General features: G+C 46.5%; 1 protein-coding gene across 6 annotated transcripts in view; it reads left to right on the forward strand.

The window, feature by feature from the left end:
* Nucleotides 1-17,521, forward strand: part of MLLT6 (MLLT6, PHD finger containing) — an 89,381-nt gene that overhangs the window by 58,805 nt on the left and 13,055 nt on the right. For 4 of the 6 annotated variants that reach the window (XM_079949344.1, XM_079949347.1, XM_079949349.1 and 1 more), the window contains exons 9-10: nt 10,225-10,402; nt 10,944-11,549. In XM_079949344.1, coding sequence (XP_079805470.1) covers nt 10,225-10,402; nt 10,944-11,549 — 784 coding nt within the window. The remainder of the gene's footprint in view (nt 1-10,224; nt 10,403-10,943; nt 11,550-17,521) is intronic. The other 2 variants (XM_079949346.1, XM_079949348.1) reach the window with 1 other exon arrangement.

Here is a 17,521-nt window from a genome sequence, read left to right on the forward strand (position 1 = left end):
GGAACGGACTCAAAGATGTCCACATTGACGATGATGTCAGTGTTCAGCAAGTATTTGGTGGTGGGGAGTCCTGTGAATCCTCTCTGCTGGGCGCATTGATAATACCATTAAAATGCAAGTTCAGTATTTTGTTTCAGAGTTTATCCTGTGTGACAGGATACCTGGAATGAGATGTCAGCAGATTGGGAAAGTTGTGGGCTACTGCCAGCAATTCACTGCGAATTTAGTTGCCTTGTTGACTAACCTTTTGACTGATTTGGTTGCGAGGGAAACAAACCATGTGGACAGATACTATATGGACTTCCGTTTGCAACACATCCCTGCTGTGCTGTGTGCAAGAAGCTTCAATAAACTGTCCATTGTTCACACTGATGCCTCTAAGTTGTTGTGCCTGAACAACAGATCCCTCCCATACTATCCCTGAGATGCAAACTCTCCCATCACGAGTGAATGAAAATAATTTAAACTCCACAGGGGGAGAGCATGCTCTGGTTTAGAACTGGGCTCCTCTCAGATGAGAGAGGAGAATTAGATAGTCCATTGGGTGTGAGGCATGACTCCATTAATGCTTCAGAGATGGGTAGAGTCTCTTGCCTGTGTATGCTTGGGTTGTAACATTGAGTGTGAGTAGTTTTGTGTCCGAGCGGTTGGTAGTGAATGATTGCAGTGGTTGTGAGTGAGGTTGACTGAGTGTTTGGGTGAATAAACGTGTGTTGCATTATGCTGCTTTGCAGTGCTCTCTGGTTTTGTTTATAGTGATAACTGTTTCTATATGTGGATGTTGTTTGTGCATTTGTTCTGTTACTATATAAATAATTTGAGATCGTTTTTATTGTACTTATTGTGTTTATATATTATCAAATGCCTTTTTCTCACTCTACAGTATTGTGAACTGCTTCGAGGTCTTTTACTAGTAAGCAGTCTATAAAGGCAAACCATCATGGTCACTGAGAGAGAGGCTGTGGCAACAACCAACATTACTTAGGGGGAGGTGTCTTCATTACACATAAACAACCCCTACCCCTCGCTCACACAGTGGTACCTTTCCCTCTAGAGCTTCCCTCCCACTTCCTTTAAGGTGGTTCATCAGGCAATGATACATGGGATTTTTTTTGTCCCTGACTACGAATCACTGCCTTGATATCTCTGATCTCTAATGAGTTACCTCCTTGCCATTAATACTTGGACAACAAATTCTTATTGAGTTCATTGTCTTACTGTTTTTTTCTCAGTCCCTGCAAGGAATTATGGGGTCACCATTTCTGGAATGGAGTGTTTTGATGAGGTTGTTCAGGAAAGATTGTCGCTGCTTCTTCTTCGTGGTTTTCTCCTCTTTTCTCTCCCTCCCTCCCTCCCTCCCTCCCCCTCCCATGTGTTCTCTTGGCTTATACTAGTGCAATTAGGCTCTCTCTTTCATCACCCATGGAGTCGCCTGGTTCACGGAGCTGTCTGGAGCTGACATGCTAAGAAGATTATTCTCAAGGTCTCAGTGAAACTTAAAACCTGGCTGCTTAGCTTGGGTTGTAGACAATTAACCCTCTGTTTCCTTTAAATAATAAAAAAAGAGGGAGAGGGAAGCCCCATCAGACTTTTATTGCATGTAGACAATGAGGGAGAATGAAAGGAGTCTCATCAGAGATGAGGCAGCCTGATCCATTTTGGGGAAATTAGGTGAGAAAAGGCCAACACCTTACCCCTCTCCACAAACACATCCATGTAAATAAACATGGGGTATGGTCCATCAGGCAGTTCTGCACAAGTCCCATTGAAATTGTCATAGAATCATAGAATTGGATGGGACCCCAAGGGTCATCTAGTTCAACCCCCTGCAATGCAGAAAGAGCTGTGCAAGAGTGCAAGAGTTCATTTCACTGCAGCTTAACAATAACAACAACAATTTGTTATTTCTACCCCGCCCATCTGGCTGGGTTTCCCCAGCCACTCTGGGCGGCTCCCAACAGAATATTAAAAACATGATAAAACATCAAACATTAAAAACTTCCCTAAACGGGGCTGCCTTCAGATATCTTCTAAAAGTCAGAGAGTTGATTATTTCCTTGACATCTGCTGGGAGGGCGTTCCACAGGGCAGGCCCCACTACTGAGAAGGCCCTCTGCCTGGTTCCCTATAACCTCACTTCTCGCAGTGAGGGAACCGCCAGAAGGCCCTCTGAGCTGGACCTCAGTGTCCGGCCTGAACGATGGGGGTGGAGACACTCCTTCTGCTTATGCAGAAGAACTTCTTGGTGGATTATGCCGTGTGTTAAATGGTAAGAGAGGTAGGTGCCTTTTAGATTGACTACCTCATGTACCAAATTGGCTTGTGGCCAATGCTGCTTATCTGATCTAAGGAGGTAAGTAGCCTTTTGTGAAAGCAGAACCTCACCACACACACACACACACACACACACACACAGAGAGAGAGCCCTATGCTTTAGTGACTGCCAGCTAAGTATGCAACATCTTATTGTTTTGTTGTCCTGTCTGGCAAAAAACCCCCCACACAAAACAAAAAAAAACCTGTGTTTGAATGAGGGCTGATCTGACCAGTCTTGGCATGAATGGTTTTAATGATCTTGTGAATAAGGAATGATACTGTGCTCTGATGAATGCAGATTGACGCGTCTGTGGCAAAAGCAATACCTTGAAAACTTGCCAGCAAACACAGCAAGGTTTGTGATCTCAAGGCATGTAGTTGGAAGTACAACCTGCCTTCTTGTCTGAAAAAAACAAAAACCCAACCCTGATCTCATCCATCAGCGTCTCAAAAGTGAAGGAGAGAAATGGATTCAGCTTTGGCACCTGCACCTATGGATCCTTCCAAGATGTACAGGAATAAGCCTTCTCCCTCCTGAACTCAACGCTGGAGAAAGGGCAAGCATGCAGCCCTTGGCTTCCACAGCCCAGTGCCAACAATGCTGGTTGTCTCCTTTTGATTGGCTGGGAAAGAGAGAATTTGTGGTACCGTTGCTAAGGCAGCCAAATTTGTATTCTGTGCCAATATGCAAATAAGTAGGTGATTTCAAAGCCTATTAAGCAAAAAATTAGTTCAAGCTTTTACTTTTTAAGCAAACCAATCTGGTGGGAGAGGGAGATTTCCCATCACATTACTATTTTTATTATTACTGTATTATGTTATTATTTTTCGCAGATTTGCTTCTGTTCCTCACTTGTTTTCTTGTCGCATCTTAGAAAGGGTATCCTAGTGCTGGAAAAGATTAAAAAGAAACAGGATGACAAAAACGATTGCTGGGGTTGCAGCATCTCCTACATACGAGAAAAGTGTTTGGGGTTGTTTAGAAAGGAAGGAGGCAAGATTAAGGTTTATTACATTAAGTGTTTCATAGCCGTGAAGCCCTTTTTTAGCTTCACGGTTGCTGCATGGCACTGAACTTCTTTCGCAGTTTTGAATAACTTTTGAGAGGAATCCTGTATCTTTGAAATAACAAGGATCCACAGTGAGGAGGGTCAAGTTCTGCAGTAAATATAGCTTTTGCCCCCGGACCACTATTCAGAGAAGAGAGAGACCCTTGGAGGAGAAAACAGCCATCCCTGCATTAATCCATTAATCAATAAACCGCTCGGAATATATAAATGCTAAAAGGAAATACTGAATTTTCCTTCCTTCAGCAGGACTAATAGGTTTTGCATCCACAGGCACTGCCTCCTTTTCTCTTATTGCTGATAACAACAAGGCAAGATAGCCTCTTTTACACTTGGGGGAATCCATACCCTGCTTTCTCTCTCTCTGCAATGTAGTTGAATTGAGGTCTCGGTCTACGCATGCAGCAGAATGAGATTACAGATGAGAAATAGCGTTTATGAATGACACAAAGCCCATATTAAAAACATAATAAGGTAAACCTGATTCTATGATTCTCCCTGCAAATGGAAAATCGGCACATGATTGAGGAGCAAAGTTTTTTGCCTACCATGTTGATTTTCTATTTGCAGGGAGTTTTTAAGCACATAGGAGCTTTCGAAAATGGGTATCCCCCCCCCACCTTCCTGAAGTGGTGCACTCCACTTTGATGCCTTGTTCTGCTGCCTAAATCTGCATCCTTTCACTCCTCTACCCCACTCTGGACGCCCACCCCACCCTGGCAGCTGCAGACATTCTGATTACTTGTTGACAGGCATTCAATACATTGCCACAGATGGAGACCCTCAACATCTGGCTCTCCAAATTGAAAACTTTCTCTCTCTCTCTCTCTCTCTCTCTCTCTCTCTCTCTGCCGTTTGCCCCTCTTGGTTTATGATCCCTCCCCAGCCTCCATAATCCAGGTCAGGAGGCTGTGACGGAGGAAGAAGTATTTTAATTGGATGCTCTCATGCCATAGGCGGAGTTCCCACTGGGTTTCCTAGTGTCACCAGAGATTGCAGCTGACCTAAATCCTTTTGGATATAAAGCAAGTCTGAGAAAGAAATTTTAAGGAGGGCTTTAATTTCCCGACTTGAGAGGGGCTCGCTGTTTGAGCCTGCCTGGAAGTCATATTCCCCTAACTTGAAAGCTCTGTTCCCCATTCTCGGATATTTGTGGGTTAGTCACAAGAGGGAAAATACTCTACACATGCACAGTGGTGCTCTTATCTTCATTATTGTTTCACACATCTCTGGGCATCTTCCTTACACTGGAAAAGAACTTCTAGAACTGTTTCCCTAGCTCAATTTTCACCCTTTTTTGACCTTCCATTTGCAAATATAAGAATTGGCTTGCTGGATTAGACAAGGAGTATTTTTAGTCCAGCATGTTGTTTACTGCAGCGACCAACTGGGTGCCTCTGGTAGCACACAAACAGAACACAGTTGAGACATCCTGTTGTGTGTTCCCAACACCTGATAATCTGATATCATTCCTCATGCCATGGAGGTTCAGTTTCACTATTATAGTTCCTGGCTATGGATAGACTTAGCTATCTTCCAGGAAGGAATTGGTCTAATGCATTTCTGTACAATCTGTATATTGCTTTGTATATTTTAGTTGTCTGTATGCACTCATCAGCGATGGCATGTTTTCTACCAGTTGCTTGTATGGGGTTTTCTGTGTATTTGCAAATGCTGTTGAATAATGCATCTCATTTCACACTCAGTAGGTGACAACCTTGTTGGGGCGGGGGTGGTGCTGTGGTCTAAACCACTGAGCCTCTTGGGCTTGCCGATCAGAAGGTCGGCGGTTCGAATCCCTGCAACGAGGTAAGCTCCCGTTGCTCGGTTCCTGCTCCTGCCAACCTAGCAGTTCGAAAGCACTCCAAAAGTGCAAGTAGATAAATAGGTACTGCTCCGGCGGGAAGGTAAATGGACCTTTCGTGCGCTGCTCTGGTTTTGGTGTTCCATTGCGCCAGAAGCAGCTTAGTCATGCTGGTCACATGACCTGGAAAAACTGTCTGTGGACAAACACCGGCTCCCTCAGCCTGTAAAGCGAGATGAGCGCCGCAACCCCAGAGTCGTCTGCGACTGGACCTAACTGCCAGGGGTCCTTTACCTTTACCTTTTTAAGTGACAACCTTTTTTTATGAATATAGGCCACACTCCCCCCCACCCCAAATCTGGCTTGTATAAAACTTGAGTGTTGCCTATAATAATCCTCTTGTAGGTAGAGAGGTGGTGATTTAAGAGCTCTCCTGGGTATGTGTGTCTATATATTGGGGGGGGGGCTTATATTTGGACCAGTATAGTAATAATAATTTAGAAAAGGCTTTTAATTTGCAAGGTGTTTTACCAACCATACCTTCTTCCTCTTCACAACACCTATACTGACACACTGTTCAGCCATGGAATACCTCTGCAACAGGATACATGTCTGCTCTGTGTTCCTTGTTTTGTAGGCAGATCTTGCTCTGCTATCATTTATTTATTTAAAGTTAAATAATATTTACCCTGCCCTTTAGCTTAAAAAGAAAGGCACCCCGAGCATCTTGGAAAGATCAGTAATAAGATATCCTCTGTCCTTGGGTTTATGGTTTAAAAAATAAGCTACCAAAGGGAAAACGGTTTGGGATGGAGGAGGAATATAGCAAACCCAGGCACTAATTCTTAATTACATAGTTTGTATAATGGCCTGCTGGGAAGGAAACAACTTGAGGAGAGGGGAGCCAAAAGTTGCTGGTCTCTCCACAGAGCAGATGGAGTGGCCCTGTTCCTCTTCTCTTCTCTCCTCTTCTGCAACCTAATGAAGGAACCTGATGGAGTAGGTTTCTCAGCAGAGCTGATGGTGGAACCAACCTGCCTCCCTTTCCCTCCTCTGCCGTATCCTGATGGGCCTGTTGGCCGAGCAAGACAGCTGCTGCAGCGACTGTAGCTGCACATTTTGGCGGCCAGTTGTCCCATTATTAAGTTTGTTATTTATACATTTTGGGGTGGTGTGCCCTTTGGATTTTCTGCCTGGGCCACCCCAAAATTGGGACCCATCTCTGTCCGCAAGACTCCTGCTGGGTCAAATTAATGGCCAGGAGCTTTCCCTCCCCTTTGCTTCCCTTTTAGTTTGGAAGCCTGCAGGCAGGAGCCGTTCCTACTTCATCATCTGAAGCTGCCCTTACAACTGGGCAGGCAATTTGGTCTGTCTAGCACAGCCTAGATCAGCTTTCACCAACCTGCAGATCAGCTTTGGAGCTGATGAGGGTTGCAGCACAAAACATCCTCAGGGTACTAGGTTGGTGAAAGCTGATCTGGCACAACATTGCCTACCTCTCCCTGACATGCTGCTTTTGTGTGTGTTAGATTACTAGTACAGCAGCAGTCACAGTATTTAATGGAGAAGCATCTGATGGTGTGAGCTCTCACCTGCATCCAATCTAACACTTCTCCTTGACATCCTAGTTCTCTATGTGAGGAGGACCTATGGAAAGATTCAGACATCTGACCAACACAAAGTCTAAAGTTGTACAGCATAGGCAATGAACCACTCAAATATGTGCACCATTCTGGACACAGGAAACCCCCCCCCCCAATTTTATTCCTTTCTTTTGGGCTTGGGTCTGTTTGCTCTGACAAAACAAGACAGAAGTCCCCTCTGACAAGCTATTGCTCTCTTCCCAGCAGCTTCTTGCATTTCGCTCCCAGTTTCACTGTATCCCTTTTGTCTTGTTTGCAGGAGAAGAACCCTCAACTGGGTTTGATTGTTTATTGTTCTTTCCCCCTCCTCCTGCTGTCAGAGTAGTGCTAGTCTAATCCGAGGCGCACAATTCAGCTGCCGCTGGTTGTTGTTTTTTTTTAATTCTCTCCTCCCCACTCCACCAGCATCCAGCTTCCTTGCTTCTTCCTCCAGTCTCTGTCATTCCTTGTAGCAGCTCATCTCACAAGCCAGAATCTGGGAGATGTTCCTCTGATTTATGGGGCAGATCCTGCCTCCAAGTACAAGGGACGGGAGTGCTGGCTGAAAGTGGCTGTGAATCAGGTATACTCTCTCTCCAGGTGGTAGCTTGTGGCTGTGGGTGCTCTGCTTGTCTTTGTGTCTAAGCTCTTGTTGATTGTTTGATTGCTCTCTGAATATTGCTGAGAATGTGTCTTGGGAGATTGGGAGCGATTCGCGAGGAGAGAAGAAGGGTGAACTCGCTCGATCTGGGGGTAGTGCTTCTAAATGGTTGAAGCAAAGTCAAGGAACTGAGGGTGATCAGGGTTTTTGTGCCCCTACTGAAGAATAGATCCACACTCTACATTTAAAGCTACATTCACAGACATTTGGAGCACATTACTTTCTCCAGAGAATCCTGGGACCTGTAGTTTCCCCTCATAGAGCTATAGTTCCCAGCACCCTTAAACTACAATTCCTAGGATTCTTTGATAGGGGAGAACCCTGTGCTTTTAATGTGCATTGGATATGCTTTAAGCGTATGGTGTGAATAAGTTATTACAGTTGCTATCAGATGCCTAGCTGGCTGGACATCACCCAACAGGCCAAGGGAGCAAAAGAAAGAACTAGAGAGGCCAGAGCAAAAAATTGATCAGGTGTGAGTGAGGAAGTCCTGGCTTGCAGACAGACTAGGGGATGACCTGCATTAGGAAGGGTTTATATAGAACTCCCACTGGCATCCAGTCAGAATGTAAGGCTGGGAGCCAATGAGGACATGGAAGGTCCCTGTTCCAACAGGGGAAGTTGGAGAACTTCCCATGAAGGATGAATGGCCGAAGTCTCCGTCTCTAGAGATGAGTAGAACTCGACTCCCACCTAAGGAGACAAGCACTATTTGTATAGGATAGCGACAAGTTGGTCTCATACATTGGGTGCCTTTGTTTGAACTTAAATTGAAAAATCTTAACTTCTCATCAGCAGTCCCCTAAAACATCTGGGTTCCTCTACTTAACTGCTTGCTGCTTGAAATTTTAATGAATTTTCCACTCGGGATTCATTTTCTGAGTCAGGTTTTTGCCCAGCATTAATACATTATTATTCACTCCATCACCTTTTGGCCTGACGGATTAAAAAGAAGGCCTTTGATGTGGATTCTGGGTTATTTCCCACCCACGTATGACTTTGTATGTGTTGTGCATGGGTTCCAAAATACTTTTGCAGGGAGAGGAGCTGATGAGAAGAAGGAAATTCTTTGGGCTTCTCTTTCAGAGGTGTGGTTAGTGAGGTCAGTGTGCCGGCTGAACCTGCTTGGGATATGGGTCATTTTTTCGGTTCCTTCGAGGGTTTAGCATAGTTGACTGCTGCTCTTGCATTGCCCCATCTCTTTTCTGCTTCCCCTCCATTTGGCAGATGTGGTTGTCAAAGATCACCCCCCCCCCCCCGCCGCCCCAAGTTCGTAAATCAGAAGGGTTTAACTTTTTAACATCCCAGGAGTTGCTGGCCTGGAGAAGGCACAGGCCTCCCGCTTTAGATTTTCACCCCTCTCTTTTCCACGTACTTCTGGCACATCTGGAATGCATTTTAACCTCCCAGCTGTTGTATGGTGATAGTTTGATTACACACCGCCGGGGAAATGGAGATTTTGGGTTTTTTAAACCGTGTATCAAAAGTTTTTGCACTGCACACTACTTTTTTCAGGGAAGTCATCTGGAAGAATTCTTGATTGCCCACAGGGGGCCACCTCACAGTCTGGCTAATAATTGCTGCAACTTTTTTTAAAAAAACACACACATCAAGTTTCTAGTCCTTACTTTGAAAGCTCTTCAACTTTTGCTTTCCCCCTTAGGCCCTTACAATGACTCGTTGCTCTCAAATGAAGGCTGTGTGCACATGGAAGTTCCAAGTGGATTAAATGCAGCCCATGTATGTGTGTGCTTTTTGCTTTGCCTGCACAATGTCATTCTCATTGGAGTGGCAGCCTTTACTCCCTGCCCACATTTAATTTGTATTTTCCCAGTTTGTAGATAATGCAGTAAAGGGGGGGGGGCAGGAAATCTAACAGAAGATTGCATGTTACCCAAGTGTGGACATACTGAAGCACATTGTGTAGACAGGAAGTGGGTTTTTCATGTGTGTGGTGGTGATCTTTTGCTGGGTATCATCTATGCCCACATCCTCTGCTTCTGTAGGTGAGGCACTGCTTGCTGGACTGCTAGAGAGGCTGTGTGTGGCATACTTTAAAAAAAAAAAAACTTGCTGTTTTGTGCAAGTCTGGTATATCAGAAAACTTGTGTTTCAGAAATAAAACTAAATAATTGGGTACCTCATATTTCTGAAAGTCAGCAGTGTACTCCCTGTACCAACTATGATGGTTGAATGCTTATCATTAAATTATCTTCCTAATGATACCGTATTTTATTGAATTACTCTGAAAAAGTCTGGTGTTACGAGTCATTAGACCTAAGAAATAGCAACTTTTCCTAAATTTATCCACAATTTTGGCCACTAGCATAATTGAACTATGTCAGTAATGGCAACCAACTTGGATGGCTTAAAAAAAATAATCATTGAGGATAAGTCTGTCATTGGCTACTAACCTTGATGGTTATGTTGGAAGCAGCAATGTTTCAGTTTCTGGAAACCTCTGGAGGGGAGAACGCTGTTGCACTCAGGTTATGCTTGAGGGTTTCCCATAGACATCTGTTTGGCCTCTGTGGAAGCAGGACCCTGGAATAGATGGGCCACTGAACAAGATGGACCACTGACTGGCCTGATGTTCTTAACAAGAATTTTAGGGTTTGAGCTCCAAAGATTCCTGACAGCAGTAGCACGTTCCAAAAATGTCCCAAATTCACATGTATTAGGTGTGATGTATTCAAGACAATGTCAGCTCAATGTCTCAAATCTCTCTCTCCTTATGTCATGTGTCCATTTCAGCAGACTTCCACCAACCACCACGAGAGCAGTAAAGAAAGCGCAGAGGTCATTCGGTCGGAAGTGAAAGGCAAGAAGTCTTCAAGCCATGGCACAAGCCACAAGGCCAAGAAGTCAGGAAGTGGGAAAAGCTCGACGGGTTTTGGCACATCCTCTTCCAGTGGGACATTTCCACCTGCAGGTGAAGCATGGGAAGGAACTGGGAGCCAGTAGGGTCAGCCATGACAGTGGGCTTCAGTCCATTAATATAAATTGAATAGGACTTAGTTGGATGCAACCTGATAGTAACTAGCCATATGAATGTAAGTGCATGCAATTAGACATGCTAAGTCTTCTTTTCAGTTGATGCATTCAGTGTGTGTGAGGAGGGGGGTCCCCAGATGTTTTTTGGACTACAAGTGCCATCAGCCCCCAGCCCACACCGCCAGTGGTCAGGGATGATAGGAATTGTAGCCCAACACAATCCAAAAGGAACCACCTTGTCTACCTGGTGGGTTTTGCCTTTTCGATTGCAGTCTTCGTCAACCATCCAGCAAGTGAGAAGAGCATCTAGTTTTTTTCAACTGTGAGCAGTGAGGCTTTCTCCAGCGGTGCCTTCTGCACCTTTAGGCATTTTGCAAGCAAACAAATGAACACGTAGACTTAGATCTGTGACAGCTATAGCTCTGATGCCTCATCTCTGCCTGCTTAAGGTTTCAAGATTTCCCTTGATCCCCTTCCAGGTACCTCATGCAGCTCCTTGCCCTTCTCCCAGGACTTCGTAACCTTCCCAAAGCTGGAGCAGCAGCAGCAGCAGCAGCCAGAGGAAGAGAAATACCACAAGCCTGTCTCTTCCTCCTCGTCTTCCGCTCATTGCTCCCCATTGAACGATGGGCAGAAAAGCGACGTCTTTGAGCAAAAGGTGATCTTCTCGGGTTTCGGCTCCATCATGCGCTTCTCCACTTCGGCCGTCAGCCAGCAGAGGGGGCACGACGCTTCCCCCGTGGACTACAAGGTCTCCAACTCTATTGGGGGCACCTCTGGCGGGAGTGGCGGCAGCAGTGGCGGCAGCCACAAACGGATGCCGTCCCTCAACGTTGAGGAAGGAGAAGTTCTGAAGGAAAAAAAGCACAAGGCCAGCAAGAAAAGCAAGCATGGGCCAGGGAGGCCCAAAGGGAGCAAGAACAAGGAAGTCCCGGGTGCCCAGCTGGTTGGATCCACAGCTACGTCGTCTTCGCCCTTCTCCGGGGGGTCCCTGGTCAGCTCCAGCATCGGAGGGTCCTCTCGGTCTTTCAGCCATGCAGCTGTCCTTCCGTGCCTCAGTATGGAATCTCCGCTTCTGGGATCAGGTAGGTACCACAGCCTCTAGGCAGGATGCTGCATATCCTATTGGTTTTGGCTTCTGGTGCAGAGTTCTGAGGCTCTCAGCTTGAAAAAACAAAACAAAAGAAACCAAGAGTGAAGGCATGTATTTACGTCTATCTGTCTAGAGAAATAAGGGACGTGGGTGGCGCTGTGGGTTAAACCACAGAGCCTAGGATTTGCCGATCAGAAGGTCGGCGGTTCGAATCCCCGCGATGGGATGAGCTCCTGTTGCTCAGTCCCTGCTCCTGCCAACCTAGCAGTTTGAAAGCATGTCAAAGTGCAAGTAGATAAATAGGTACTGCTCCGGCGGGAAAGTAAACAGCGTTTCCGTGCGCTGCTCTGGTTCGCCAGAAGCGGCTTAGTCATGCTGGCCACATGACCCGGAAGCTGTATGCCGGCTCCCTTGGCCAATAAAGCAAAATGAGCACCGCAACCCCAGAGTCGACCATGACTGGACCTAATGGTCAGGGGTCCCCTTTACCTTTACCTATCTAGAGAAATATGAAGTGGTCGCAGTGGGTTCTTTACCCACAGAGCGAACCTGACATTGCAACTCTGTAAAATGCAAGCAAACACACAAGCAAGTTGAACAGCCTCAGTCTCGCCTCTGTCATTATGTGTCAGATGAGCTGCCTGCTTTTATAGGCAAATCTGTATGCGTGTGTGTGTGTTGGAGATGACATGCATGCTAGCCAATAGACAGTCGACGAAGTCCAAATATAACCCGTGCCAGAGAAGCTGTGATAAAAAGTTGCAGAACTTCTCATTACCCCATCGCCATCGGTGTTCACCGCAGTGCTGGGGAAATTTGTGTGTGTTTTGAGGGTAGCAAAGGTGCTATCAACCCTAAGTTTCCAGTCGCCATCCAAGTCCTTAGTAGCTGTGAGGATAAGGTTTGCAACGAGGATAGTAATACTGAGAGAACAGGATACTAGACTAGATTGACCTTTGGTCTAATTCAGAAGGGCTGTCCTTACCTTGCGATATCTCAGGCTTTAAAACAGTGTTTCCCAAACTTGGGTCTCCAGCTGTTTGGGGACTACAACTCCCATCATCCCTAGCTGGCAGGACCAGTGGTCAGGGATGATGGGAATTATAGTCCGAAAACAGCTGGAGACCCAACTTTGGGAAACACTGCTTTAAAAGACACATTAATGAAGGACAGGGCCATCAGTGGCTGCCAACTGTGATGGATGTGTTCTGCATCTACTGTTGAAGGCAGTATGCCTCTGTAGACCTGTTGCTGGGAATCAGAACTGAGGAATAGTGCTATTGTACTTAGGTCTGGTTGGCTTTTATGAGAACAAGATGTTGGGCTAGCTGGCCCTTCTGTTTGATCCAGTAAGGCTCTTCTTATGTTCTTACCTGGTGAAATCTCAGAGCCGCTTCCTGCACTGTTTGTGGCAAGGCACCCGTGATGTGTGTCAGTGTGATTTCTTCTGCGAGTGCAACAAGCCAGCAAACCACAGCGCATCTCAACTTCCTGAGCCAGGTGCTTGCAGCAGAAAAGATGTTTGCACTGCTAGTCTCAAAAGCCAGAAGGCTGCTGAACCACAAGCAGGACTTCCAGGAGCTGGGAGGGTGGTCCTTCTGAGCTCTGTGCTGTTCCTTGAACCCTCTTCTCAGTTAACAGAAATGGAATCTGTTTTGCAGCACTTGTGCAATGGTGGAAATGTGTATAGAAACATGGCCTAGAGTCGGATATGTCCTTGTAAAATGAGGGGTTTGTTTTTCTTTGCCCCAGAGAATATGCTTATTCTTCCCCAAGTCCTTTAGTGTTACTCCAGTTGTGCTTTCAGGCAGTAGCTGTGCCGGTTGTTGCTCACTTGTATTGCGGACTCTTTGTATCTAGGCCTATTCATCATGTCAGCCTTTGCCTCTTCCTTTATTCCAGGTGTGGAGAAGACTTGGCCTTCTGGATATTGCTGAACTACAACTACAAATCAGCAAGTGTGGCCAGTGGCCAGGAATGATAGAATTGTACTTCAGCAACATTTGGGGGAGGCAAAGGTTCCCCATACTTGTGAGGGTGGTTTTTTTTTTAACACTCCCCTGTGCTGTGAAACCCTCCCCCCCGCCCCAAAGCTGCTGCTTGACATGGAAGGGAGGCTGTCATTGGCACCAGTGGCAGCATCTTTCCCATGCCAAATAGCAGCTGGGGAGGGTGTAGGTTGGTGAAAAATAAAACAGGGCTCTTACACCTTTAATAGTTATCAGTGGAAACTGAACCACCAGGGCAAATGGGACATAGCCCCACCTGTCTCAGCCAGCTCTCATCTGTCTGTGTTCTTACTTACATCCACTGGGGTGGGGGGTGATTCCTGCTTGCAGCAGCTTCCTCTTGTCTCCATAGTCTTGCAGCAAGGAGGAAGATTGGAGCAAAACTCTTAATTCATTGGCTTTGCCTGCCATTGACTCTGGCGCCACCTACTGCTGGCCTCCTTCGCCCCCACTCTTAACTGGTTGGGCACTGATACCTATGCAGGAGAGGGGATTTCAGCAGATGTTGTTCGGCATGCATTTTGCAGCTGCTGAAATCCCCTGCTGAAATTCTTCTAAGCAAGAATTAAGGGTGTGGGAGCCTTGGCCTCACTTGCCCATGGTCACTCTAGGGTGACCTTTCTCAGCTTTGGTGCCCCAGATGTCATTGGACTACAACTCCCATCATCCCTGACCGCTGGTCCTGCTAGCTAGGGATGATTGAGAAAGGCTGCTCTAGGGCCACGAACTTATTTTTCTCCATGTCCCAATCCCGATTCTACAGCCTCCACACCCTGTGATGAACGCTGCACACAAACTAGGGCTAATGCACATGACTGTGGTGCCCACATCCCAAGCCACATCCTCGTGGCAGAGCAGCCCGGCTTCCAAGCATCCCGGCATTGCGGTGGAGTGGAATCGCAACACCTGCACTTCATTTCCCTGCCAAGTAGCGATCCCATTACACGCTGAAGGACGTTCCCAAAAGTGCTTCGTCAACACACGCCTTGTGTGTGTGTTTGAGACTGTCGGGAAGCGAGGCACTGTAAAAAAAAAAAAAACCTTTAAAAATCCCACCAGCAACACCTTCCTGGCAGTGACACTAATGGCAAAGAAGGGGCAGCATCAGCAAAAAAGGGTTAAAGGGGAAGGAAGTGGGAGGCCTGACCTGGGCACAGCTGATTTGGCATGCTCTCATCTCTGCGCTGGCTTGCTATTCAGGTCACATGGACAGATGAGAGGGTGGAAGGGGAGGCATAGGAGGCGTAGCTGAGCTCTGTGTCATTCCCTGGTGACGGCCTTTTGCTCTCATTGCTTTGGGGCAGGGGAGGGGCCTGCGGAGTGGAAGAGAAAGAGAAACCAGGATGCAATTATTTCTCAGGGAGGAGCTGCTGCAAGCCACACACGCCTACCCATAATCGTAACCTCAGGCTATACGGATTTTCCTCCCCTGTTTCCCTCACTCCCTTGAGTTCAAAGGAAACAGCCTTTTTTGCGTGAGGTGGGTCTGCCTGTCAACCCGTAATCCAGGCCTACTAAGGGCGAATTTTTCCTCACACAGCTGCAGCCAGCACCAGCTCCCTGATGAATTTCTTGCGATAGGCGTGCTTGCAAACGTGCTTTTTGTTGTTGTCGCGTTCACACATTACATTTTCGGTGGCCGACAGAGATGTTGCAAGTGCACACTTAGCAGGCGCAAGTGTCTAAACCAGAGCTTTCAGAACTTTTCATGTTGGTGGCACACTTTTTAGACACACATCATCTTGCAACATAATAATTCAGTTTTACTAGCAAACCAGAGGTTAAACTAACCTCTTACCAGCCCCGGGAGGAGCGTTCACGTGACACACCTACACACTCTAGCCGGCACACAAACATATTGCAACACACTGTTTGGAAAGCTCTGGTCTAAAGAGTGTCCCTTAGAGTGCTGGCGGCATCATCCTAAATGGAAGTGAAGATTCCAGCAGATACCTACCCATTTGCTAAATTTCTTTCTCTCCCATTCTCTCTCTCATCCCCTCCCAGTCCCCATTTTCTGCTTCTTGTGCTGGTTGCTTACCTAGGCAAGAGTCATCCAGGTGGGTGGAATATAAATGTAGTTTTCTCATCTGCCAATATGGATTCGAGAAATAGGTGTATTCTCTTCTCAGTTCAGCAAGGTGGCTGGGCTGTGGTGGGCTGGATCAAATACCTAGATCAATATTAAATCTGCAAATATTGAAGGCAAGAGGGTTTGGTAGGCAGTAAGTGGAAAGAGAAGGTTCCTAAGGGTTTCCTAGATTTTGCCCTCCCACCTAAGGCTATTGCTACAGGCTGCTTCAGCCTCATGTGGCTCAAAGTTGTGAGGGACATGCTGCAAGGATATTCCTAGGTGGAATGTGCTAACACTTGGGAGATCTCTGAAGCATGCACCAATGTCAAACATGTTTTTAGACACTTATGTTTCTAGCATGGACAATTCGGGTACATGGTGCATAAAAGTGGCCATCACAGGAGACCCTGGGATCCACCTCGTTCTTTGAGTGAAATTGAATCAGTTGGATGAGTGGAATTGTGCATATGTAATTTATTACTAAGGAACTAAGAGAGGGGCAGGTCAAATTTAGAACTCTCTTCAAGCAAGTGACTACCGTATTTTTCGCCCTATAGGACGCACTTTTCCCCCTCCAAAAATGAGGGGGAAATCTGTGTGCGTCCTATGGGGCGAATACAGGCTTTCGCTGAAGCCTGGAGAGCGAGAGGGCTCTCCAGGCTTTAGGAAGCTATCAGCAAGCCTAGGGAGCCCGCGGAAGTTCCCGCAGGGCTCCCTAGGCTGCGGATAGCAGCCTGCTGCCCAGCGCGCAGGGCACCCTGAAGCAGAGTGCCCCTCGTGCCGGGCAGACATCTGCAGCGCGGGGAGCCCTGCGGGAGTTCCCGCAGAACTCCCCACGCTGCGGATAGCAGCCTGCAGCCCGGCGCGAGGGGCGCTCTGCAATTTTCCTTTATTTCCCCCCCAAAAAACTAGGTGCGTCCTATGGGACGGAGCATCCTATGGGACGAAAAATACGGTATCTCTCAAGCCTCAGGATTGCAGAACTGATACTAACTATAGTTTAGGAATTGTAAACGGGCACATGGATTCCTCCTTTCCCTTGATCTGTGTTTTCAAGCGCATGCAACTGTTGACAACTTTAGTTAAAATTAAGCTGGCAAAACTTAATTTTGAAAAGCACTAAAAGCTGTCAGCATCTGAATAACATTTTTGGTAGTTTCCAAATATAACAGTTTTTGCCTGGGTCCCATTAATTATCAGAGCTCACCTTTTGTCCAGACTTCTGTATTGCAATAATAGTACAACTTAAATAGTTTTTTAATAGAGTTTTTGAATATTCAGGTTTTCCAACACATCACATACACTATTTTGTAGTCCTTACAGCAGCCCTGTAAAGTAGGCCAGGATGCAGCCCAATAGTTCAAAGTGTGCTTTGGCTGTATATTGTTGGGTTGAATGATGTACATGCCTCCTGGTTTGCAAAAAGAATAATAGAAATGTAGAGTTAGAAGGGACCACGGGGATCATCTAGACCAACCCTCTGCAATGTAAGATTTTTTTGCCCAACATGGGGCTCGAACCCACAACCCGGGGATTAAGAATCTCATACTCTACCAACTGAGCTATCTGGGGGCACCAGGGCTGAAACTATCATGCAATGTAATCCTGTGTGCATTTACTCAGAAACAAGTCCCACTGTGTTCTGTGGGGCTTACACCTGGTAAATATGTTTCGGATTGTAGCCTGCATCTCAAGGCACAAGACCTGAGAAGCCAATCCCTGACTCCACCCCAGGAACTCACAAAAAAAAGAGAGCAGAATTTAAAAACTGGCTGCTGGGTTGGGAGGGTGTGAAATTGACTAAGAATTACCCCTCATTTTGACTTGAGGCTACTCAGTTTCAGCTTCCCACCCAACCTGCAAGGAAGTCCCCTTTTGGCA

This window comes from Podarcis cretensis (genome assembly GCF_951804945.1).
Source record: "Podarcis cretensis genome assembly, chromosome: 13".
NCBI classification, from domain to species: domain Eukaryota; kingdom Metazoa; phylum Chordata; class Lepidosauria; order Squamata; family Lacertidae; genus Podarcis; species Podarcis cretensis.